The sequence below is a fragment of the Heterodontus francisci genome, chromosome 31, assembly GCF_036365525.1.
Source record: "Heterodontus francisci isolate sHetFra1 chromosome 31, sHetFra1.hap1, whole genome shotgun sequence".
In the NCBI taxonomy this organism is placed as follows: Eukaryota; Metazoa; Chordata; class Chondrichthyes; order Heterodontiformes; family Heterodontidae; genus Heterodontus; species Heterodontus francisci.
Genome location: NC_090401.1, coordinates 32849837 through 32875802, shown reverse-complemented (window position 1 = coordinate 32875802; position 25966 = coordinate 32849837). Strand labels below are relative to the sequence as shown.

The following is a 25966-nucleotide window of genomic DNA, read 5'->3' as shown; positions in this document are numbered from 1 at the left end:
TCTTATAGGAAAGTCTAGTCAGACCAGTGGGAGTCACTTAGAAGGGAAATTCTGAGGGTTCAGGTGCAGCATGTTCCTGTAAAGGTGAAGAGTAGGATCAACAGGTCAAGGGAACCATGGATGTCGAGGGATATAGAGGATTGGATAAGGTTTAATAAAGGAGGCGTATGGCAGATTCAGAGTGCTGAAAACAGCGGAGGCCCTAGAGGAGTATAGAAAGTGTAGGGGAGTACTAAAAAAAAAAAGTAATTAGGAGAGCAAAGAGGGGGCATGAAAAATCACTGGCAGACAAGATAAAGGAAAATCCCAAGGTGTTTTATAAATATGTTAGGGGCAAGAGGATAACCAGGGAAAAAGTGGGGCCCATTAGTGATCAAAGAGGCAATCTGTGTGTGGAACCGGAGAACATAGGTGAGGTTTTGAACTATTACTTTTCATCTGTGTTCACTATGGAGAGGGACATGTAGGTGTAATGATCAGGGAAGGGGATTGTGATTTACTTGATCAAATTAGCATTGAAAAGGAGGAAGTATTAGCTGTATTAGCGGGCTCAAAGGTGGATAAATTCCCAGGCCCAGAGGAGATGTATCCCAGGCTATGTGAGGCAAGGGAGGAGATGGCGGGGGCTCTGATACAAATTTTCAGATCCTCTCTGGCCACAGGAGAGGTACCAGAGAATTGGAGGACAGCAAATCTGGTACCGTTATTCAAGAAGGGTAGCAGGGATAAACCAGGTAATTACAGGCCGGTGAGTCTAACATCAATGGTAGGGAAATTATTGGAAAAAATTCTGAGATACCGGATTAATCTCCACTTGGTGAGGCAGGGATTAATCAGGGATTGTCAGCATGGCTTTGTCAGGGGGAGATCGTGTCTAACTAACTTGATTGAATTTTTTGAGGCGGTGACTAGATGTGTAGATGAGGGTAAAGCAGTTGATGTAGTCTACATGGACTTCAGTAAGGCTTTTGATAAGGTCCTGCATGGGATATTGGTTAAGAAGGTAAGAGCCCATGGGATCCAGGGTAATTTGGCAAATTGGGTTCAAAATTGGCTTAATGGCAGGAGGTGATGGTACAGGGTTGTTTTTGTGAATGGAGGCCTGTGACCAATGGGGTACCGCAGGGATCGGTGCTGGGATCCTTACTGTTTGTAGTGTACATGAATGATTTAGACGTGAATATGGGGGTATGATCAGTACGTTCGCAGACGACACAAAAATTGGTGTTGTAAATAGTGAGGAGGAAAGCCTTGGGCTACAGGACGATATAGATGGGCTGGTAAGGTGGGCGGAGCAGTGGCAAATGGACTTTAATCCTGAGAAGTGTGAGGTGATGCACTTTGGGAGGTCTAATATGGCAATGGAATATACAATGGATGGTAGGACCCTCGGGAGTACAGAGGGACCTTGGGGTGCTTGTCCATAGATCACTGAAGGCAGCAGCACAGGTAGATAAGGTGGTTAGGAAGGCATACGGGATACTTGCCTTTATTAGCCGAGAGCAGGGAGGTTACAATGGAGCTGTATAAAATGCTGGTTAGGCCACAGCTGGAGTACTGTGTACAGTTCTGGTCACCACACTATAGGAAGGATGTGATTGCACTGGAGAGGGTGCAGAGGAGATTCACCAGGATGTTGTCTGGGCTGGAGCATTTCAGTTATGAAGACAGACTGGATAGGCTGGGGTTGTTTTCCTTGGAGCAGAGACGACTGAGGGGGGACCTGATTGAGGTATACAAATTATGAGGGGCATTGATAGGATAGATGGGAAGAAACGTTTTCCCTTAGCGAAGAGGTCAGTAACTAGGGGACATAGATTTAAGGTAAGGGGCCGGAGGTTTAGAAGGGAGTTGAAGAATTTTTTTAGCCAGCGGGTGGTTGGAATCTGGAAAACACTGCCTGAAGGGGGTGTAGAGGCAGGAACACTCACAACCTTCAAGAAGTATTTAGATGAGCACTTGAAACACCATAGCATACAAGGCTACGGGCCAAGTGCGGGGAAATGGCATTAGTTAGGACGGGTGCTGGATGGTCGAAGCAGGCGCGTTGGGCTGAAGGGCCTGTTTCTGTGCTGTAAAACTCTTATGACCTGAAGTGTTGACTCTGCCTCTTCACGGATGCTGCCTGATTAGCTGAGCATTTCTAGCATTTTCTGTTTTTATTATTGTTGGAAGTGCAGTAGATTACTTCTCATTGTTGAAATTATAAACACGTTTAGTTTTATTTCTATCTCTTTTTCCTGGTTCCCTGTATTTCCTACCATACGATCAAAGAAGTCACTGGTTTGAAGGAGTGACCAACTCTTCCCTTGAAGATGACCAGCTGGACAATGTCCACATTATTGCTGTCTTAATCAGAGCAAGCCCGTACCACACAAAACTAAGGACCCTTTTGAAACAGTTGCTTGGCGCTCTTAAAACAGTTGGTGCACTCTTTTTGAATTGTGTTGCATGAAATTGTCGTATCTTCTCTGGGCAAATGTTTGCTGTCGTGTGCTGCTTCGAAAAAACACTCGCCTGACGAGGGCCTTGCTGCTTTTGCAACCATCTTTACTGAAGGAAGACTAGTTATAATGTGTGTGTGTCTCGAGATAAGGAGGCCCAAAAGACTTCCCCCCCCCCCCCCCCCCCCCCCCCCCCCCCCCAACTATTGCTCTTGGCAAGCTAGAAAATATGATGCTGTGGTGAGTTAATTTTTCAAATTATTGACCATTTCATGGAAGGTAAGTCCCCTATATGTGCCAAATCCTGCTTTGTGGCTGGTCTTGTAGTGGCTTTGCATGTTGTGTTCTTTAATACCTCTCTCAGTTTGTATCATGAGACAAAAGCACTGTGTTTGCTCTGTTTCGCAAAAGTGTACCCATCTGTTTTGACAAATGCAGTCCTTAAAATCTACTTGGCTTTTCTTGGAGCCCTTGCCAGCCATTTAAATCTGACGCGATTTTTAAAAAAAGTTGGATCTTCAGGGGCCTTAGTAACAGAGCAATATTCATCATCTTTTTAGTGCTGAGATTTGGCAATGTGCAGTGAATAACCCTGCTATTTAAACTTTCAACAGTAATACAGTTATTACATGGCTTAGCATTATCATCATTTGCAATTCACTGTGTCTGTTTCGTGGGATGGGAGTGTTGCTGGCAAGGCCAGCATTTGTTACCTGTCCCTAATTGCCCTTTAGAAGGTGGCAGTTCGCCGCCGCCTTGAACTGCTGCAGTCCATTCGGTGTCGGTACATCCACAGTGCTGTTAGGAAGGGAGTTCCAGGGTTTTGACCCAGCGACAGTGAAGGATTGTTGATACAGATCTAAGTCAGGATAATGTGTGACTTGGAGGAGAACTTGCAGGTGGCAGTGCTTCATGCGTCTGCTGCACTTGTCCTTATAGGTGGAAGAGGTTGTAGGTTTGGAAGGTACTATCAAAAGAGGCTTGGTGAGTTGCTGCAGTGTATCTTGTATATGGTACACACTGCTGTCCACTGTCTGCCAGTGGTGGAGGGAGTGAATGTTTAAGGTGGTGAATGGGGTGCTGATCAAGTCTGTTGCTTTGCCCTTGATGTTGAGCTTCTTGAGTGTTGTTGGAGCCACACTCGTCCAGGCAAGCGGAGAGTATTCCATCACATTCCTGACTTGTGCCTTGTAGATGGACAGACTTCGGGGATTCAGGAGGTGAGCTACTCACTGCAGAATTTCCAGCCTCTGAACCGCTTGTAGCTACAGTGTTTATATAGCTGGTCAATGGTAACCCCCCAGGATGTTGATGGTCATGGATATAGCAATGATAGCGCTGTTGATTGTCAAGGGGCGAGGGTTAGCTTCTCTTTTATTTGAGATGGTTGTTGTCTGGCACTTGCGTGGCATGAATGTTACTTGCCACTTATCAGCCCAAGCCTGAATGTTGTCCAGATCATGCTGCATGTGGGCACAGACTGCTTCAGTATCTGAGGAGTTGCGAATGGTACGGAACACTGCAATTATCAGTGAACATCCCCACTTGTGACCTTATGATGGAGAGAAGATCATTGATGAAGCAACTGAAGCTGGTTGGTTCTAGGACAGTACCCTGAGGAACTCCTGCAGTGATGTCCTGGGGCTTAGATGTTGGGCCTCCAACAACCACAACCATCTTTCTTTGTACTATTATGACTCCAACCATTGGAGAGTTTTCCCCTGATTTCTATTGACTTAAATTTTGCCATTGTCTCGCTAGGTAACTCTCTCAGAATGCAAATGTGCAGCCATGTTTCCAGCCACTGTTCTATAATGTCTTTTAAACAAGTTATGTTCTATGTCCAGTACAAGTTCACATGGTGCTCCATATGCCGAAATTGATATGTTTCCATTTTTGCAGTGTGATTTCCGTCACATCTCCACCTCCAGCTGAATGAAATGCGACATTAGGAGAAGCATTTCATTATAAATTAGAAGGAAGAGAAAGTACAGGAAAACACACATGCATTTCTCTCATTTCATTCAGAAATCTTAAAATTGTTGCAGCCTGTCTTTTCTTTTGTAGTAGTGCTGCTTTAAACTACCCCTTTTACCTTGAGGTGGGTCTAAGACAGTTAGGTGTTGCTCAAGGGATTTAAAGTTTTTTCACTATCCGTCTACAATACATTGGGAATGGGCATCCCAATAAACATGTGATTTTTGGGGAGTTTTGAAGTTTGAACATTTCCATGATTGTCTAGGGTGCCTTTGTTCCTGTTGAGGTCTGCAGGGGGATGGTTAGATTTAATTAATCCTGGTTTGGAGTTCTGATTATGGGAGTTGGCAGTGGGTGGATCCACTCTGACCTCGCTTTCAGTGCTCTGATGAGTCATGAAAGTGCTTTTTACTTTAGGGTATGGTCGGTTCCCTTTTTCTCCTGACTGTGGGGTTGCGGGGGAGGGGGGAAATTCTTTGCTAATCTTCCCTTTATCCACTGGGACACTCCTGCTTACAGGTATTTTGTCCAAATTCCACTACACACCCCTGTGGTACTTCGACCAGGTGGGCATCACCCTCACTGTTTCTCTGCCCTCTTGAGGACTTGCGTTGTCCTTGCAGGTTTCTGTAAATGCTGTCAGCCACTCTGGAGGGGTGCTTCTGGTGTCTGCATTTCCATAGGAGGACGCGGTGTCTAATTTTTCAAACAGTTCAGGGTGGGCTGACCAGACAGTAGGGGTTTTCATTTGGGAATCCTCCCGGACTTCCTTTAACCTGTCCTCTTTGTCCCTTTTCCCCTGTTCCTCTCTAACTTTTTGCGAGCCCTGTGCCTGTCTGTCCCCTTTTGTTCTTGGCAGGCATCCCTTACAATTCACCGGCCCTCTGCTGGAGGATTTCCCAAAAACCGATACAAGAATTAGAGGTGCAGATTTCACTGTGGGTTGGGGTTTTCCCTCAACCTGGCACATATGACAACTCCTACAGTACTCTACCACATCTTTGTGGAGTTTTGGCCAGTCAGACTGCTGTCTTATGCGGTCTTTGGTTTTTCGTATACCGACATGTACAGCCACTGTAATCTCCTGGGCCATTCTAATATTTCTCTCCGGTACCTCTGCGGCACCACTGGTGAACCACTGTCCACTCTTTGTCTTCAGGTCTGTGAGGAGAACTCCACTTCCTCATCAGTACCTCATTCTTTAAATAATAGCAATCAGGGACTCCCTCTGCTTCAATTTCAGCCTGGGCAGCCTGTGCTAATGCTCGCAGTACTGGGCTGGCTCACTGAGCCTCAGCTAGGGAAGATCCATTTAATCTTTCCAAAGAAAGTTTCAGACAGACAGACCTCATGGTCATCTGTCTGCAGTGCCAATTCAGTCTCTTCTGGGGGAGCTGGTTTGGTCATGGCCTGATTCACTACACATTCAGGGGAACTGCAGGGGACTGTCTCCTGCCATTGCCCTGTCTCTCTTACCTCCTGCGGTCTCTCTTTCACTATTGGGGAAGTACCATCTTTGCCCCTGCCAGATCATTACCTAGGAGCAGATCAACCCCGTCAACAGGCAAACTAGGGACAATCCAAGTGCACCCGGTGTAAAGGTACAGGTGTGCACTGCCCTCCAATACCATTCAACACCATTCTGGTATTTACTGCACTCTCCGGGGGAAAGTTCAGGCCTTTTCCCAGTAAAAAGGATCTAGTAGCCCCTGTATCCCAGAGGATTACTGTGGGCTTGCTTGTCCCACTCAAGGGGTATGGGGTTACTTTCCCTTTAGACACAAACTCCTAATAAACTTCAGGAATCCTATTAAATTTTCCTGCACCTGCAGCAGTATGTTTTCTGGGTCTTACTGCTGCTGCAGTCAAAGCTACAGCTTGTTCAGCTGTGCTTTCCATCAGGGTCCTTTCGCCTTCACTGAGTGGGTGTGCCTTGATTAACCCTACAGGCTTTCCCCGTAGTTTCCAGCAGTCAGCTCTGAGATGACCTGCCCTATTACAATGGAAGCACACAGATCGCCGGGTCTCACTCCTACTTACAGCACAATCCGTTTTGGCTGGAGGAGGACCCCCTATGTGTCCTGCTTTTCTTTCTCTCCCGGGACTGCTTGGGCTCCTATCACCTCCCCACACTTTGTCCTTTTTGGATTTGTGGGGGTGACCTAGGAAAGGTTTTTCCATGGAGAACCGACTTGTATCTTACAGCAAATTCATCAGCCAGAACTGTGGCTTGCCTCGCTGTATGTACTTTTTTTCCTCCACATGGGTCTTTATGGAGAGTGGGAGAGAGTTTTTAAATTCCTCTAGCAAAATCACCTCTCTGAGGTTTTCATAGCTGGGCTGCACTTTAAGAGCTCCCAATCACTGGTCAAAAGCCAGCTGCTTGCTTGCTTCTCTCAAACCCCAAGTACGTTTGATCAGTCTGTTTCTTGAGGGTTCAGAACGTTTGGTGGTATGTTTCCAGTACTAGCTCATATGCCCCGGGAATAGCATTTTTTGTCAGTTCATAATTTGAGTTTATCTGGCAACAGGGAATGAACCTCATGGGCTTTTCCTATTAACTAACTTTGCAGCAGAAGAGTCCAATTCTCAGTCGGCCATTTTAACTGCCTTGCAAGTTTCTCAAAAGGTACAAAAAATGCTTCCATGTCTCCATCTCATTTTGGAATCAGTCTGGAAATTTTAAAAAATTCAGTACACAGCTCTGCAGCACTTGTATTTTCCATGCTTTCACTGGGGTTACTGTGTTGCCCCCTAGCTAACTCAATCCACCACAGCTCTTTCCTCCTGTTCCTTCTGGAAATTTCTGTCTCGGTCTCTCGCTCTCTCCCTGCCTTCTAATTCATGCTTCCTCTGTTCCAATTGTATCTTTGCCATCAAGACCCTGTCGGAGTCCATTTCAAACCCTGTCTGCTTCAGATTCGAGGGAAAAATGGTTGGCTACTAGCCTTAGGAGTTCCGATTTCCTAGCCTTGACACGGAAAGTGATACTACACTGCTCAGCCATATTCCTCAACTCTTCCATAGACAGTGCCTTTAACTTATCCCAAGTTACTTCACCCTGGCTTGGGAGTGTACTGGCTTCGGTCGCGGACATGTTCGTATTCTAGCGCACATGACCACAGGAAAACCTGTATTGAAATCTTTTCTCTTTTTGATTGGGATCAGTTTGATTTGGATCAATTTGACTTCCCACTTCCAATTTCTCGTTAGTCTGTGGATCCAATATTGGACGCTAGCCCCCAAATTTCTGTTACGACCAGGTGAGGAAGGGGTCTAGGGCTCTCCACTTGGCCCTTTTCTGGTTTGGCTGTAACAGGGTTTAACTTTTAAAAACACAATGTTTTTAGCTTCCCCTCAGTGAGTCCTTGCTTACTGCTTTTGAATTGTAATCGTAAAAGAATCAACCAGACAGGTTTTCAGGTTTAAACAAGAAAGGTGTAAGTTTACTAACCTTAAAACGCTAACTCATTTAAAACTACTAAAAATATGCGTTGCAACCATGCTAGCATGCGTATACGATAGACATACCAAGATAGATACAGAGGAGGAGAAAGAATTAAAGGGGGAAGGTTTGAAGTAGTATATGGAATTCAGTTACTGGTTTTGGGTTGGATATAAAGTCTTTGAGGTTGAGTCTTGCAGTTCTCATTGGGGCCCAGTGCACACTTTTAAACTTGTTTTATTGGTACTAGAAGGCTGCAGGGGTCTTCTGTCTTGAGGCTTAAGTTACTTCCGTGGGTCCCTGGAATTTTGTGGGAGAGGGAGAGAGACCTTGCTTCTCTTTGGTCTTCAAAAACCAGTCTGTCTCAAAACTTTACTGTGAGTACAGTTCAATCAATTCTCAGGTTGGCCAGCAGGTTAGTCATGTGACTAGCTCTTTGTTTGAGACAGCATCACTGGGAGGTTTGTTGGTTCTTCAAAGCTTACTAGACACACTCTTTGGGGGGCGGGGGGGGGGGGGGGGAGGTTGGTGGATTAAATGTTAGCTCTTACACAGACATTTACTATCAATGACTTTTGATCATCACTATTGACAAAACCCATCTGGCTAATTGAATCAGGGAGCACTCCTCTTGGCAACTGTCTGTCAATGCAAATGTGAACCATGTATCCAGCCACTGTTCTGTGTTTTTTTTAAAAACAAGTTATGTTCCATGTACATTACAAGTTCACATGGTGTTCCATATGCCGAAATTAATATGTTTCCATTTTGGCAGGTGTGGTTTCTGCACAGTAGACTGATGGGACTGTAATTGTTTTCACTACAATGGGGATATTGTCGGGGGCCCATAGCCTTCGCTGTATCCTGTGTCTTTATCACGTGGAGGGAATTGCATTGGTTGAAGAGTTTCATCTGTGAGGCTGAGATAGATCATCTACTTGGCACTTCTGGCTGAAGAGGTTGCAAATGCTTCAGCCTTGTCTTTTGCACTGACATGCTATGTCCCCCATCATTGAGGATGGGTATGTTTGTGGAGCCTCCTCATCTGGTTAGTTGTTGAATTGTCCACCATCAAGCAATTAACAAGGCAAATGGTATGTTATATAGAGCCTTGTTGAGACCACACCTGGAGTAGTGTGTGCAAAGGAAAGATGTACTTGCCATAGAGGGAGTGCAACTAAGGTTCACCAAACTAATTCATGGGATGGAGGGATTGACCTATGAGGAAAGGTAAATAGACCGGGCCTTTGTTCTCTGGAGTTTAGAAGAATGAGAGGTGACCTCATTCAAACATTCAAAATTCTTACAGGGCTCGATAGGACTGATGGAGGAAGGATGTTCCCCCTGGCTGGGGAGTCCAGACCCGGGGGCACAGTCTCCGAATGAGGGGCAGGCCATTTAGGACTGAGATCAGGAGGAATTTCTTCACTCAGTGTGGTGAATCTTTTGAATTCTCTCCCCAAGCAGCCTGTGGAGGCTCAGTTATTGAGTATGTTCAAGAATGAAATCGATAGATTTCTACATATTAAAAACATCAAGGGATATGGGGACAGTGCAGGAAAATGGTGTTAAAGTAGAAGATCAGCCATGATCTAACTGAATGGCGGAACAGGCTCAAAGGGCTGAATGGCTGCCTTCTATTATGTTGTTCACAATTGAATGTGACAGGACTGCTGAGCTTTGATCTGATCTGTTGTGGGATAGCTCAGCTCTATCTATCATAGGCTGCTTCTGCTGTTTAACATGCATCTAGTCCTGCGTTAGAGCTTCACCAGGTTGGCATCTCATTTTTAGTTATGTATGGTGCTGCTCCTGGCATGCTCTCCTGCACTTCTCATTGAGCCAGGGTTGATCTTCTGGCTTGATGGTAATGGTAGAGTGAGGGAGATGCCGGGCCATGAGGTTACAGATTGTGGTGGAATACAATTTGCTGCTGCTGATGGCCCACGGTGCCTCATGGATGCCCAGTTTTGAGCTGCTGGATCTGTTCTGAATCTATCCCATTTAGCACGGTGGTAGTACCACACAACAAAATGGATGGTATCCTCAGTGAGAAGTCGGGTCCTCATCTTCACAAGGACTGTACGGTGGTCACTCCTACCCATATTGTCATGGACAGATGCAACTGTGGCAGGTAGATTGGTGAGGACAAGGTCAAGCAGGTTTTTCCCTCTTGTTTGTTCTGTCACCACCTGCCACAGACCCAGTCTTGCAGCTATGTCCTTCAGGACTTGGGCAGCTCGGTCAGTAGTGGTGCGACAAAGCCAGTCTTGGTAATGGACGTTGAAGGCCCCACCCAGAATACATTTTGTCCCCTTGCTACCATCCCTGCCTCTTCCGGTGATCATGGAATAGAATCATTACAGCGCAGAAGGAGGCCATTTGCCCCATCAAGTCCCTATCGGCTCTCTGTAGAGCAATCCATTCAGTCCCATTCCTCTGCTCTATCCTCTTAGCCCTGTAAGTTTATTTCTCTCCTGTGCCCATCCAGTTTCCTTTTGAAATCATTAATTGTCTCAGCTTCCATCACCCATTGGCAGCGAGTTAGGTTCTTCCTGACATTTCCCCCCACCCCCCACAATCCGTATCTCTTGCCCAAAACCTTAAATCTGTGTCCCCTAGTACCATCAGCTAATGGGATCCGATTTCCTTTGTCTACCTTATCTAAACCTGTCCTAATCATCAACATAGAAGGGTACTGATTCATCAGCTGAGGGAGGGCAGTTTGCGGTAATCAGCAGGGGGTTTCCTTGCCCCATGTTTGACCTGATGCCATGAGATTTCATGGAGTCTGGAGTCAATGTTGAGGACTTCCAGGGCAACTACCTTGTGACTGTATACCACTGTGCCAGCACCTCTGGTGGGTCTGGGATGGTGATGGAGGAGTCTGGGATATTGGCCATAAGGTATGATTCAGTGAGTATGAGCATGTCAGGCTGTTGCTTGGCTAGTCTATGGGACAGCTCTCCCAACTTTGGCACAAGTCCCTAGATGTTCATAAGGAGGACTTTGCAGAGTTGACTGGGCAGGGTGTGTCATTGTCGTTTCAGTGCCTAGATCGATGTAAGGTGGCTCGTCTGGTTTAATTCTGTGACTTTTCTGTAGTGGTTTGTTACAACTGAGTGGCTTGCTGGGCTATTTCAGAGGGCAGTTAAAAGTCAACCACATTGCTGTGGGTCTGGAGTCACATGTAGACCAGACCAGGTAAGGATGGCAGATATCCTTCCCTAAAGGACATTAGTGAACCAGATGGGTTTTTACGACAATCCAGTAGTTTCATGGTCACCATTACTGAGACTAGCTTTCAATTCCAGATTTATTACTTAATTGGATTTAAATTCCACCAGCTGCCATGGTGAGATTTGAACTTCTGTCCCCAAAGTATTAATTGGTGCCTCTACTAGTTCAGCAACATTACCACTACGCAACCATCCCCCATTCATATTTCACCTGAGAAATTTAAATGTAAAAACTTCAGATTTAATTTTCCCATTACTTATTTTTAAACAAAATATGCAAAAATCATAGCATGTATAAGTGTTGACAGCACTTTGTGCCCTAATCCCTATAGACAAAGTCCTAGCCCCCAATACCGTAAACATCCATCCTACCCCACTCCTCCATAGACTAAAGCCCCTACACCTCCATTACTCTTTTGTTCTTCGTTTGCCAACCTGGTCTACTGTCCTGCTACTCACTGGCCTCTTTGGCCCTGTCTAGTCCACCAGTGCCTGCTTCTAACTGTGCACTTGCCATCTCTGCTGTTGCTCCACTTGCACCTGTCACCATTATTTCTATGAAGCTCTGTGCGAAGTTCAGAGCTCAGAAGCTTCAAAATCTGAAGGTTCCAACCCCTGATGAGGGCTGGTCACTGATCAGTGTGTTTAGACCAATGGTGGGAAAAAAAACTTGCTTTTTCGGTCAGGAAGTAGCTTTTTCTATTCCTTAAGGCCTGGCTAATTTAAACATCAGACAAAAAGTCTTCATTATACACTGTATAAGATTGGCCTTTTTCCTTCAAGTCTCCTGTTGTGCCAGGGTTGTTTATACAACATTTATTGAACCAACCATTCTTTTATTTACTGTTTGAAAGCATAAACACACTTGTTTATATAGCTGCAGTGAATAAGGCAAATGCTATATTTTCCAAGAAGCACTTGAAAAGCACCTTGAAGTTTCAAGTCTCTTTCCCAAATAATTTCATTGAGCATGTCCGTACTTGCAGCCGTGCAGCATCACAGTGAGAATTCAATGCAGTTAAGGTAATTTTTGGTGTTGGGGAGGGAAAGGCAGTTGTAAAGCAGAATCTATATTAAAATTTTCATCTGCACAAACTTCTGGTCCCATCTTTCCATTATAAATTCCTATGTCCACATTTGTAATGGAGACCGCTGATGTAAATTTATCTTGCTGTAATTGCAGTGTTCCCCTTGTTAGGGGAAGGTTATGTCTTACTAACTTAGTTGATTTTTTTCAGGAAGTAACAAGGAGGATTGATGGTAGTGCAGTGGATGTGATTGACATGGATTTTAGTAAGGCATTTGACAAGGTCCCGCATGACAGACTGGTCAGTAAAATGAAAATCCATGGGATACAGGGGAATGTGGCAGGTTGGATCCAAAATTGGTTCAGTGACGGGAAACAAAGGATAGTAGTGAGATGTTTTTGTGAATGGAAAGCTGTTTCCAGTGGCGTTCTACAGTGCTCAGTGTTGGGTCCCTTGCTGTTTGTGGTATATATTAATGATTTGGACTTAAATGTGGGAGGAACGATTGCGAAATTTGCTAATGACACAAAAATTGACGGTGCAGTTGATCGAGGATAGCCGTATACTCCAGAACGATATAAATGGTTTGTTTGGGTGGGTGGAAAAGTGGCAAATGGAATTCAATCCAGAGAAGTGTGAGTTAATGCATTTGGGGAGGGCAAATAAAGCGAGGGAATACACAATAAATGGGAGGATATTGCGAGGGGTTGAAGTGTGAGACCTTGGAGTGCATGTCCACAGGTCCCTGAAGGTGGCAGGACAGGTAGGTAGAGTGGTGAAGAAGGCATGTGGAAGGCTTTCCTTTATTGACCGAGGTATGGAATACAAAAGCAGGGATGTAATGCTGGAACAATATAAAACGCTGTTTGGGCTACTGCTGGAGTATTGCATACAGTTTTGGTCACCACATTACACGAAGGACATAATTGCTCTGGAGAGAGTATAGAGATTTACAAGAATGTTGCCAGGGCTTGAAAGTTGCAGCTGTGAGGAAAGATTGTATCAGTTAGGGTTATTTTCCTTAGAACAGAGGAAGCTGAGGGGTGACATAATTATGAGGGATCTGGATAGAGTAGACAGGAAAGACCTGTTTTCCCCTACTGGAGAGGTCAGTTACCAAGGTGCACAGATTTACAGTGATTGGTAGAAGGATTAGAGGGTACATGAGGAAAAGCTTTTTCACCCAGAGGGTGGTGGGTGTTTGGAATTCACTGCCAGGAATGGTGGTGGAGGCAGAAACCCTCAATTCTTTTAAGTGCTGTAACCTGCAAGGCTACGGAACAGGACCAGGTGCTAGAAGGTGGGATTAGATTGGGCGGCTAGTTTTCTTTTTTGTCCGGCACGGACACGATCGGTTAAATAGCCTCTTTCTGTGCCGTAATTTTTCTTTGGTTCTAAGTTGATGCAGTGCCACCACTGGTGGAAGGGGTGATAATAGGCACTTTCTATTAGAAATATATACATGAGAATTTATAATGGAAATATAAGCTTGAGCAGAATTATTGACTTTAAAATCGGGATTGAATTACATCTGTGCACCATGGTTTAATTATATCAACCCTGTTTTACACGACTACAAAATATGGTCTTAAATCCCTATGTGCAAAATGCCACGAGGTCAGCTTATCTTCTGAATTATTGAAAGGCTGAAATTGGTGATTAAGATCTGAGATTTGATTCTCCACTATTAACTGCATACAATTTATTAGGTGCGGTTGACAGATGAACTCTGCAGATCAGTGACAAGGATGCCTGAAGTGTTTTCTGATAGCATTGCACGCCATGGCCCAGAATTTGCTGGAGTGGGGCATTTTGCGACATGCCCCATTTGTTACATTTTCCTTCACCCTTCAGCTCAAATTTTTAGCACTGCAAATTGCTGGAAGTGCAAGCTGATAACGGGGGTCAACGAAGCATCTGGGATCTTGGTGAACAACGGGTCCAACAGTATCTCCTTAACCAGTGAGATTTAAAAATAGAGAAAGAAACAGGAAAGACAGAAAAGGAAAAGGGGTGCATTAGAGTCATATTACTCACAGCAGGAGAAATTGAAGGAAAAAAGATTGAATAAGAGGGAGAAAAGGAAAACTAAGAAAAAAAAGTTTTCATTTTTAAAAACTTGGGAAACAAATTACTACCTGCGGGATTGAGACTCCACAGTTTCAATTGTTCCCTTTCTGGGCCAGAAAAGGTTAAAGTGGCATTGCAGGAACATAAATCTTGTCATTACTAGTACTTAACATCAGAGCCTTTTACTAAAATTTTCTGCAGTGAGTTTAATTTGTTTTAACAGTGCAAATGCAGCAAATTCTTCAAAGTCACGGGCAAGTTGACAACATGCTTCTGTTTTTGCGAGGCCAAAGGGCAGCACAAATCATCCAGCAATTTGTAGCAATTTGCAACTTGTGCTGTATCTCTGCCACAAATTTGCTGGATTATTTGCACTTTAATAATACATGCACATTAAACTGTTATTTTCACAGTGAATTCCGGGCCGTTATTTAAATGATTGGTCCAAGTCATGATGTTTCTCAAAGCTGAACAGTCATGTGCAATTTAGTGTGTCGTGACATTCATGAGATTTGAGACTCTTGAGTTCTGAAGCTAGCGTTAAACTTTTAAAACGTGGCTGTCCTTTCCACTTTCCTGGGAAGTGGGATTCAATAGTTTTACAAGTACAATTTTTTTTGTCAAATGATTTCAATTAGAGAAATATGTGCATTTTATATTGCTATTTTTTGTCTCATGAATACACCTTATTCTGTTTCTCCCCCTAGATAATGTACCTTTGCATCAAATTTACCCTTCCACAAAACTGCTGAATTCTTTTTGAAGTTTAAACCATTAGTGGATGACAAAGCATATGTTAGAATGTAAAGTGTTAATAGGATGTTGCAGTTATGTTTGTTCTCTCCTCTCACCTGATGTGCTCTAAGGTTTGTGACGAAACTGTAGATGTTTCTGTACATGTGTCCTGTCTGATGAGGAAACTAGTAAAAGGAGGTCTACTTGGTGATGCAGTGGGAAAGGACACTGATGCACAGAGCTCAGGAAATATAGGCTGCTCCCACGCAATGTGCCAGCAGCTAGGTACAGAGGGGTATTGGTAGAGACTTTACAGAAAATCAACTTTCTGCCCTATTTACAAAAAAAACGTTAGAAATAAATAACTAAAAGGAGATGAGGCATCTTAGAAAAGGTACTAAATTAGTCAGAACAATTGTTTTGAAAGGGCAAAATTTATCTTTGTATATTTGTAAAGCCCTTGTCTTAATAGTATGACCAATCTATTATTGAACTAACAGACTGCACTTCAGAGAAAAGCAGCAATTGATTTCATTTACAAGTTAAGTAATAACTGTAATCTCCTGTGCTGATGCTTTTTCTCTAACAATGTTGAATAACTTTATTTTACAAGGGGTTATTAAGTGAAATCTGCAGTCTTGTTTAATTCAAACTTATTCCATAGGCACTTGCAAGGGTACATTAGTGGCATGGTGTCAAATGAGAGAGGAATACTCTTCTACCCCATTTAGTTTTGAGCACTTTAGCTTCCTCTACCATCGCACGCGCCCCCCCCCCCCCGCCATTGTTAAAAGGGTAAGTGCACACAAACATAGTCAGATGTTGCAACGTGCAAACAAGTGAGACCCCAAGTTTGATCCTCTGTCCATCTTGAACTGGCCTCCATTACCCTGCCCCCCCCCCCCCCCCCCCCCCCACCACCAAACTGGGAAGGATAATGAGCTAGAATTTTTGTTCAAGTATTCTTATTCAATGCCTGTTTGGGAACAAAATAGGGTTGTATTTCAACCTTTTAACTTTATTTAAGGCAACTTTAAAACTGCTTAAATGTAGACATTGGATAGGATAGAATGTGGCTTGATGATGTCTGCTACAGTTGAACAGCCCAGTGCTACTCAAGTGAAGAAATGGTCATTTGGGTAAGTGCTGTTTGTCGGTTATATACAAAAATTAGATGCAGCTCATCTGTGCGGATTTGATGGGGCAAATGGTTTGTTTCTGTGCTGTAACATTCTGCAATGCTCAAATTTGATTCAGGGTACAACTTGCAATAACTAAAAATACTTGAGGTTAGTTCAAAGTTCACTTTTCAACAAAGGGGAAGAACTGTAAACAGACAATAGTAGAAGGGACAGCAGTTGCTGTGAATTTTCACCCAGATATCTGTTTTATTACAAAGCCAGGACCCAAACTGTTGCCTTCTGCTGCAACAATAAATCTGAATTGCTGCTAGTTCCAGATTTAGAATTTGGTTTCTGTCAGGATAAAACCATTTTACAGGATCTGTTCAGTGAATGAAATAGTTAATAAAATCAAAAGGAATCTAATCTGCTAAAGCTGCTTTTCTTCCTCTTCCCTTACCCCCTAAACAAGAAATGAAACAAAAATATGTGCCATAATTAGCCACATCAGTGATTGGAGCTGCTGCTTGGTCAGATGACAGAAAAATCAAATGTTGAAAAATAATAGGATGATTGCTGTTCCACAGAAGCTGGCCTGTGTTTGCTTTTTATTGGTCTGAGTGTGCACTGTGATTTTTTTTGATGCTGATGGTGTAATGTGGTTTGTGTTGCACTCCTTTCCAATGTTGGCTTACTGATGAATATTGTGTCCTTGGCAGGATGATTATATGGAAGCTCTAGCAAGACTTCACCTGACAGTATCCAGAGCATATAAAGTCAATCCTGAAATCAATTTTGAAGTATTCATCCACAAAGTAGATGGTTTGTCAGATGATCACAAGATAGAAACCCAAAGAGACATTCACCAGCGAGCCAATGATGACCTTGCTGATGCTGGTTTAGAGAAACTCCACCTGAGGTAAGCAATATGGGTGACAGAAGAACTGCTGCATTGTTGTCAGGCTCATTGATATCAAATATGCTCTATAGATTGAATTCGCTTCAGAAAAATGGTGTATTTATGTTGTAATTAACCATTGATATGAAATGTGGATCATTGGAGTAATTGTCAGTCTTGGTATTTATTTCAAAATCTCTGCTTCCAGCTTTTTGGTTGTCCTAAATCCTAATGCATTTTATAATCTTGCTGTAGAAATAATGACGTGTTAATGACACACTCCACTATAAATGTGAAAATTGCTCAACAAATTCTGGGGATTAAGAGATATGTCGTGAGTTGCAACGCCGCAGAACTTGCTGGTTGATTTATGCTGCTCTGAAGTTTGCTTCACAGACAGCTGCACTTGTTTTTAAAAACTTCCTGGATTTACAAATTAACAACTTGCCACTGAAAGTTAAGTTTGATAGTTAAATCTGTAAGTACCTTTTTAATGAGGTGATAACTGTTAATGCAGTGCCAATTATCTTCTCTGGCCCAGAAAGTGAACAATGTAAACTGGAGTTTCATTCCTTCAGTTAGTAAATTGTCCTTCAGGATTTTAAAAATGTCATTTAAAATATTTGCATTTTTTCTTTTCCTTCTTTCAATCCAATTTTTTCCTTTCCCTTTTCGCTTTCTGTACCTGATTTAAGTCTAATTTACTCTACTTCGTCATTCCTCTTTCTCAATCCTTAAATCTTATTGGCTAAGTTTATACAGTGTTGGCCCCACCGTTGACTGAGGTCCCAGGTGCCCTGTTGCTTTTGCTATGCTGCTTGCAGCTCGCACTTCCAACAAGTTACAGCACAAAAAATATTGGGCTGGAGAGTGCAAAAAAAGTGATGTTGGTTGACTGGATTTATATTTCCAATATGTTTTCTAATTTTTGTTCTCTGATTTCAGCATTTGCAGTTTTTGTTTTTCATTTGACACCTTTATCAGTTTTTGCTCAAGTCAAGAATAATAAAACTCTTTTTATTCGTAAACTGCAGTTCACCCTTTTTCATAATGCTTCCTCTATTTTGTTTAAAAGAGCTTCAGTCAATCTTGAATTTGTAGCCTTGTTTAGACAAGTATAGCTTTTCCTAAATAGCCTTGATGACTGCTTTAGGATGGTTGCAGCCCAGACCTTTTGGGTAGATTATTTTGCACTTCATATTTGTAACATTTTGTGCTATCAGCACCTCGAGGGAAAGGCCCATGTCTCCAGGACAACTAATTTTAATCATTTTCAGCTTGTGACACTTAAGCAAATGTTAACATTTTAGCAACTAAAGTTCTATTAAGTTATGACCACCTTAAACTACGAAAATAAACACTAATTTTAATTCAACATTAAATGCTTGTTCTTGCAGCTGTCTCATCCTAGTTTGTCCTTTTTTTTGTATAATGCTTTAGTTTACTTTTTTCTAACCAATTTAATCTGTAAACTAGAAAAGCGGCTATACTAAATGGCTGTACTTGGCAGCTCCTGGGGACCAATAGTGCCTTAACCAGTAAACTTGTTTGTTTCACTGTACTGTGGCAGTATAAGGAGAACTTTTTCTGTCTTTCCCTGGATAAAATGATGCATGGAGATCTGCTTCTTGACATTTACCATTAATGCCTAGGGTAACTGGCCTCCTTATTCTTTTCAGAGCCCCCCTGTTGGAAAGTACATGCCATTTTCACAATATCTCTCCATGGCTGTATGATGTGAGATCAGAAACTCATCATGAGGCGTTCCGAGTAGAAACCTGCCAACGATGAGCTTGAATACACTGCACCCACAGTATATTCGCTTTGTTACATTACAGCCTTGTAGTTCATTCATATTGTAAACCATTAGTTTCATAAACTCAGCATTTTGGTTTAGAATTGCAAAACCTCTGAAAGGCCTATCAAAAAGGATGGACACTTTTTCCTGGATAGGCCAGTTGCTGCTAAACAAAAAATTGAAACAATTTCTTGCGTAAACTCTTGACGATATAAATCCATCCTTCTAGCGCTGTTGGGAATAACGAGCAGTAATCTGCCATGATCTGTTGTCTCTAAAATCTAGCCCCAGTTGTTTGGTGGTTGAGGATTTGGAGGGATTTGATCATGTCCATGTCACAGAGCTGCTTTATTTATTTTTTATTTTATTTATTTAGAGATACAGCACTGAAACAGGCCCTTCGGCCCACTGAGTCTGTGCCGACCAACAACCACCCATTTATACTAATCCTACGTTAATCCTATATTCACTACCACATCCCCACCATTCTCCTACCACCTATCTACACTAGGGGCAATTTACAATGGCCAATTTACCTATCAACCTGCAAGTCTTTGGCTGTGGGAGGAAACCGGAGCACCCGGCAGAAACCCACACGGTCACGGGGAGAACTTGCAAACTCCGCGCAGGCAGTACCCAGAACTGAACTCTGGTCGCTGGAGCTGTGAGGCTGCGGTGCTAACCACTGCGCCGCCCAAATCATGTAATTGTGCAGTCTCAATTTTTAGAGTTTCTCTCTGCCACAAATTTGTAGTTTTTTTTTTAAAGTGAAGGTCAATATTAGCTAAAGTATATTGGGTTAAAATCTTGGCTGAATTTCTTGCATGTAATGTCAGTTTCTTCAGGTTTCATTTTGTTGATGTACTTCTGGGCAGGTTGAATAGCTTTTGACTTGGTAGAATTAGACTTGCTCAATATTACTGATTATGTTGCCTTTTTTTTTAACCAGCTTTTACTTAACCAGCATCTATGATCATTCAATATTTGAAGCATTTAGTAAAGTAGTACAGAAGCTTATCCCACAGCTGCCAACACTGGAAAATCTACTTAACATCTTTATATCTGTGAGTACCTAGATTATAACACTTTCAATCCAGAATAGAGGATGAAGGCTAATGACTTTTTTTAATCTTAATTTAAAAAAATAAAATCTGGCTGGACATTTCTATCTGTTTTCACACTGAAGTTGATCATATTATACCTATTGTATGATGGTTATAACTATACATTTTGCATTGGTGGAGTGCCAAACCTGCTTCACAACAATGCAAAATGTGCAGTATAACTCTGGAGTGAAGTCACAAAGACCATGTTGTAATCTGTTGCAGTTCATTTTCAGGTTCTGGATTACTGTTCATTCAGGAACTTCAGCAGTAGGAGGGAAGTCCTGGAACTTGACACCACCTACTGAAATGTAAATTAAAAATGGCGGTCCCAGTAGACAATTGGTTGAGCTGTTCCACTTTTTTAGATGTTTTTGTTTAAATTACTTGCTCATTGCCTGTTATATTTGTGGGATTGAGGCCTTTTAAGATGGGACCTGGCCCAGTGGTTGAGGTGGATTGTCCGGGACATAAAGCCTGGTCATCACATTATTGAGACACCGAGCATGTCATCGGCTTACCTGGGAAACCGGGAAGCCTTTCATCAGTCCTTCAAAGCTGATTGGAAAATGCAAACGACTATCGACCAGTTTAAATTTTTGTGAATACCGCAACAAATTACATCAATTACGTTTTTAATAGATCTGTTGGAGATCTGTATTTAATTTAGTGGTGTCATAAGTTTTTAAATTTTGCAGATCTGTGCATATTTTGCAAATCGCATTAAATGTTTTCAGTGTCTGGCCTGAGTTTTTCTTCTATTAGTTAATGCATGGTGCTGTTCAAATGTGCATAAAATTAGAATTATAGTCTCCTGATTGGAAGATTATTTACAGTGCAAAAATGACAATGTGAATTGAGGAGCATCAGTAACACAGCAAAGTGGGAACTTAATGCTGCAGTAATTGAATTATTAGATAATTTGAATTAAGTGAAAAAGTTCTGAAGAAGGGTCACTGACCTGAAACGTTAACTCTGCTTCTCTCTCCACAGATGCTGCCAGACCTGCTGAGTATTTCCAGCATTTTTTGTTTTTATTTGAATTAAGTGACTTGGAACTAAGAGGAGTAGCTCATATGGCATCCAAGTATTGACTACAGCAGAAAATATAGGGCATTGTTATCCCGATTGTCTCCTGCTTCTGTCTGCCTCACATCCAAGGCAGTTTCTGGTATACATTTATTGCACTGGCTGCTGTAACAGTTTAAAAGAGGTCCAGTACAAAAACGAGAGTAACCAGTTGAGGTTTTCAATTGGTGAAAATCACTTTTCTTAAAGCAATAGCTTTTTTAAATCTAAGCATGATAAACCTGACGTTTAAACTGTTGATTTTTTTTCTGCAGAATTCAGGGATTGAAAAAGCCTTTCTTTTTGATGTAGTCAGCAAAATCTATATTGCCACGGACAGTTCGCCTGTAGACATGCAGTCATATGAGCTGTGCTGTGATATGATCGATGTGGTGATTGATGTCTCCTGCATTTATGGGTAAGTAACTACAAGCATTAATGAATATATACAGTTTTAGTACACTTCTGTAGCCTGTACTATGAAACCAGACAAACTAATCAGAACCATTGTTGCAGGAAATATTTGAGGATTGGGACAAAGATGGAATCCAGCAGTTTTTTCATTTTGCGAGCATTTTCACCCACTCCACTTTGTGCATGAGTAAATTGGCCATCCTTGCAATTTCTGTTGTGAAGAGGTGTTTTCCTATGATCCCAATCATAGAATAATACCTCACAGAAGGAGGCCATTCAGCCCATTGTCCTAGCACCAGCTCTGAAAGAGCTATCCAATTAGTCCCATTCCTTTGTCCTTTTCCCATGGCCTGCAATTTTTTTCCCATTCAAGTGTTTATCCAGTTCCCTTTTGCTAGTTATTGAATTTGCTTTCACCACTCTTTCAAACAAAACAGAATGCTTTGTAAAATTTAAAAAAACTCATCTCACTTCTGGTTCTTTTGACAATTACCTTAAATCTATATCCTCTAGTTATTGATTCTTCTGCCACACTTTTCTGCCCTAATGATGCAGAAAGCCCCTCTCGAAGCTGTACATTCTGATTGGTTTCAGTTGATATATGACAGATGATCAAAGGATCCTGCTGCGCTACCTCTATCAATCATTATTTGAAGCTGCATTTCAGATTCTGCAATAAACCCTTCAGTTTTCTGCTGTTCCCAACTCCCAAAGTGAGTGTTGCCCATTTCTGAGTAACAAGTTCTCACTGAAGCGTAGAGGTCAATATCATAGAATTATCCAACACAAGGGGGCTATTCAGCCCATAGTGCCTGTGCTGGCTCTTTGAAAGAGCTATCAAGTTACTCCCACTCCTCTGCACTTTTCCAATAGCCCAGAAAATGTTTTCACATAATTATCCAATTGTCTTTTGCAATTTATAGAAAGGTGGTGAAGCCAGTTCAGGCAGTGCATTCCAGATCACAACAATTCTCTATGTAAAAAAAAAATAGTGTTTCTTTGTATCGCTTCTGTTTCCTCTGGTTACTGATCCATTTGCCACTGGAAAGAGTTTCTCATTTACTGTATCAAGTCAATAGTCTGGATTTTGAACATCTATTAAGCCTTTGTTTAACCGTCTCTGCTGTAAAGAGAACAACCTGTTTTTCCAGTTTCTCCACGTAACAGATTTCTCACCCCTGGTACCATTCTAGTAGATCTCCTCTTAAGCCTTGACATGCTTCCTACAATGTGATGGCCAGAATTGGACACACTACACCACCTGGGGCCTAATCCATGATTTATAAACGTTTTAAAACGGCCTTCTCTACTTGTCCTGTCACCTTCAATCCTGTCTCATAATTCTTCACCTTGCTTTTTTATATTAAAAAAAAATTAATTTTAAAAACGAGTAAAGCATTTCTTGAACATTTTTTCAGGCCATGATATGGAAAATCTGATGGTAGTTTTGTAATTCACGATGTGGAGTATACCATGTCCTGGTTCAGGAAGATGCATTTAATATTTCACACACTGGATTTTGCTGGCAAGATCTGCATATTCTGCCATCTAGTGACTGAAATTATACACTGCAGTAATATGCTAATAATTTAACTGGAGTTTTTTTTCTGTAGATTTAGTCTTCCTCTTTTTATAACAGTTATGAGTGTCAAATTGCATTCTAGAGAAGCCGGAAGAATTAATGTAATAATCTGAAAGTAATACATATAATAAATTATCTCTGCAGACTTAAAGAAGATGGCACTGGAAGTGCATATGATAAAGAGTCTATGGCAATTATCAAACTCAACAATACAACAGTCCTGTACTTAAAGGAAGTGACTAGGTTTCTTGCTCTTGTATGCATTCTGAGAGAGGAAAGCTTTGAGAGAAAAGGTAATGCAAACTAGGGTCTGAGTTGCTACTGATTTAAATATGCTGAATTTTCTCCCTTCGCGATTTGTCGAGACCACTTTCGTCCTTCATTTTTGCTTTGTTGTTCCATTTAGGGTTACACCTGTTTAGCCTGAGCTGCTGGTTCCAGATATATATTTGGCTTGCGTTATCTTTTTTTTTTAAAGGTGTTCCACTTGTCCTCTACAGAAGTATTGCTGAACAATCCTTCCCAATTTGCAGAAGCTGCTCACTAATTTACTTTGAAGTTAGTCCTTTTTAATGGCTTTACCTGTTTCCTAGATATTTTTGTATTTCTGATTGTCAAATCATGTTGAATATAATCATTCTGTAGTCACTGTCCCGCAAGGGTGTCATGACTTTCATTTTCTCTGTTTGTATCATTTGGAAATAACAAGATGAGTATTGCTTCTAGTGGCTTCTCTGCTGCAGTGATGCATTACAATTATAAACTCTAACTGAACCACTTGAGCTTTCCCATTTATATTTGGTTGCCCTTTAAAATAACTTCCCTTTTATCTCATGTCCTTCCTGTCTCTCCATTGAGAAAGCTGTCTTCCTCCTTGTGCTAATCTGGTGGTCTCTAATGCTAGCCTGGATTTTTTGTATTGGTAATGTCTAGCCTAGTAACTGATCCCCATGCAGAACTCCTATCATTAATAACTACCATTTATGTATGAAAATGTAACCAGTTCCCTATCCAACTCAATATCTGCCTGCTAATCCTACAATCATTTGGTAGCTTTCTACCTCCCACTAGACTAACTTCATTTGGCTTCCAAGTATTTGGGCTTTCGGGCTACACCACTAACTAACTTTCCAGCCTACGCTGTCTTTTCTAGACACTCCATATTCCTGAACATATAAAAATGAAGGATAGGGTAAGATCAGCTCGTTCATTGGTCTATCCTATACTGTCAGCATAATATCTATCCACCATGACCCTGATTGTTGCCACACTCCCCAGCTAACCAGCCATGCAGATGCCTGGGAAAGGTAGAAAAACTAGGCCAATTTCAGAAAATATTTTGGGAAATTCCTCTCTGGCCCCTGAAGTGATATGGGGCAGGATCCAAGATACTGTGGTGATTGGAGAAACATTCTCCAATACTTACCTATGCAGTTATGTTGGCCAGACTCGAACTTGCCCAGCTTCCTTTTGAATGTTTGTAGTAAATCTGCACTCACTGCAGCGCTGGCAACTTGTTCCAAAGGTCAATAATACTGTGTAAAGAAGTACCTCATAACTTCTAATTTAATTCCATGCTTGAGTAACTTGTATTCATGTTGCCTGGCTCTCTCTAATCTGTCTAGTTTGAAATGCCTGTCCATGTGGACTGTTCTACATTTTTATTTTAAAAGCCTGAATCAAATCTATACTTTTTGAGAGTATGATGCCCCAACTCTTAGTCTGTTGTGGTAACTGAGGGCATTTAAACTAGATATCAATCTAGTGGCCCTTCCCAGAGCCTTTTCTGTGCCTACATTATCACCCAGCACGTGATGGGACCAAAGTGGGCATAATATTCTAGATGAAGCCTAACCATGGTCTTGTAGAGGAACATAGTGCCATTACTTTTTTATTTAATTGATCTGTCAATGCATTCTAACACTTTTGAAACAGCCTTGCAGCACTAATTGTGGATCTTTAGTGACTCGTGCACTATAATTCCAAGGGTCGTCCTTCTACTCGGCATCCTTGAGCATTCCACTCTGCGTGGTGTAATCATACTCCTTGCCATTTCCTCTATACATGTACATAATAAATGTATCTATGTCAAAAGACCACAGCCAGATATGGATCCATACCCTATAACATTTGGAGCTGCCTATGACTTTTGTTTTTGCTCTTGTATGATCTTTACACCTGCACGTATCTATCATCCGCAAACCTATGGACAGTTTCCCTCCGAAGCTTTCATCAGGATCCTTGACAAAAATGAACAATGGTCCTAATGTCAATCGGTATGGGATTTGCCTAGTAATTGATCCCCATGCAGAACTATCATTAATAACTACCATTTATCTACGATAATGCAGCCAGTCCCCTATCCAACTCAGTATCTGCCTACTAATCCTACAGTACTCAACCTTATTTAGTTGTCTGAAATAAAAACACAAAGTGCTGGAAACACACAAGTCAGGCAGCATCTGTGGAGAGAGAAGCAGAGTTAATGTTTCACGTCTGTGACCTTTCGTGTGTTCTGAAGGCTGGCAAAGCCTACTAGTTTGAGGTGCACTAGCAAAATCTTAAATGGTATTTAAACAATACTGTTATGATTTTAATAACTTTTTGTATTAATCTTATGACATCACTCCTTTTTAAGTTCAGGAGGTGATATGTAGAAGACAATCGAGCTAGTTACTCAGCAAATTGTATTAGCACACCAAAAGCTCCTGTTCTGCCTTAGGATAATTTACAGGACACCAATCAGACACACGCCATCGTAAGACGTCTAATTTTCCACCAGAATTTTGCCATGAATTTGCATTGCAATAACAAACTTCACATGATAGAACTGGTTGCCGTCCAGGTTTAAAACATTTTGAATTTAGTGTTGTCCAATATTTCGACAATGTGTACTAGCAGAGTTTGCATTTGGTTTTAGGAAAATTTCCAATTCAGTAATTTTACCTATTTCTTTAAAATGATATCAAATTAACCCTACACCAAGTCAGTGAAACTTTTCTGTTGTGTTCTGAAGTTGTTTAGGAAGTGACTGGAGGACCAAT

At 41.8% G+C, this 25966-nt stretch overlaps 1 protein-coding gene across 4 annotated transcripts in view; it reads left to right on the top strand.

Annotated features, from left to right (window-relative positions):
- Positions 1–25966, top strand: part of rragca (Ras-related GTP binding Ca) — a 71340-nt gene that overhangs the window by 25130 nt on the left and 20244 nt on the right. For 2 of the 4 annotated variants that reach the window (XM_068011239.1, XM_068011238.1), the window contains exons 2-5: positions 16779–16978; positions 19705–19819; positions 21202–21344; positions 23067–23215. In XM_068011239.1, coding sequence (XP_067867340.1) covers positions 16779–16978; positions 19705–19819; positions 21202–21344; positions 23067–23215 — 607 coding nt within the window. Of the gene's footprint in view, positions 1–16778; positions 16979–19704; positions 19820–21201; positions 21345–23066; positions 23216–23328; positions 23481–25966 lie in introns of all 4 variants that reach the window. The other 2 variants (XM_068011237.1, XM_068011240.1) reach the window with 2 other exon arrangements.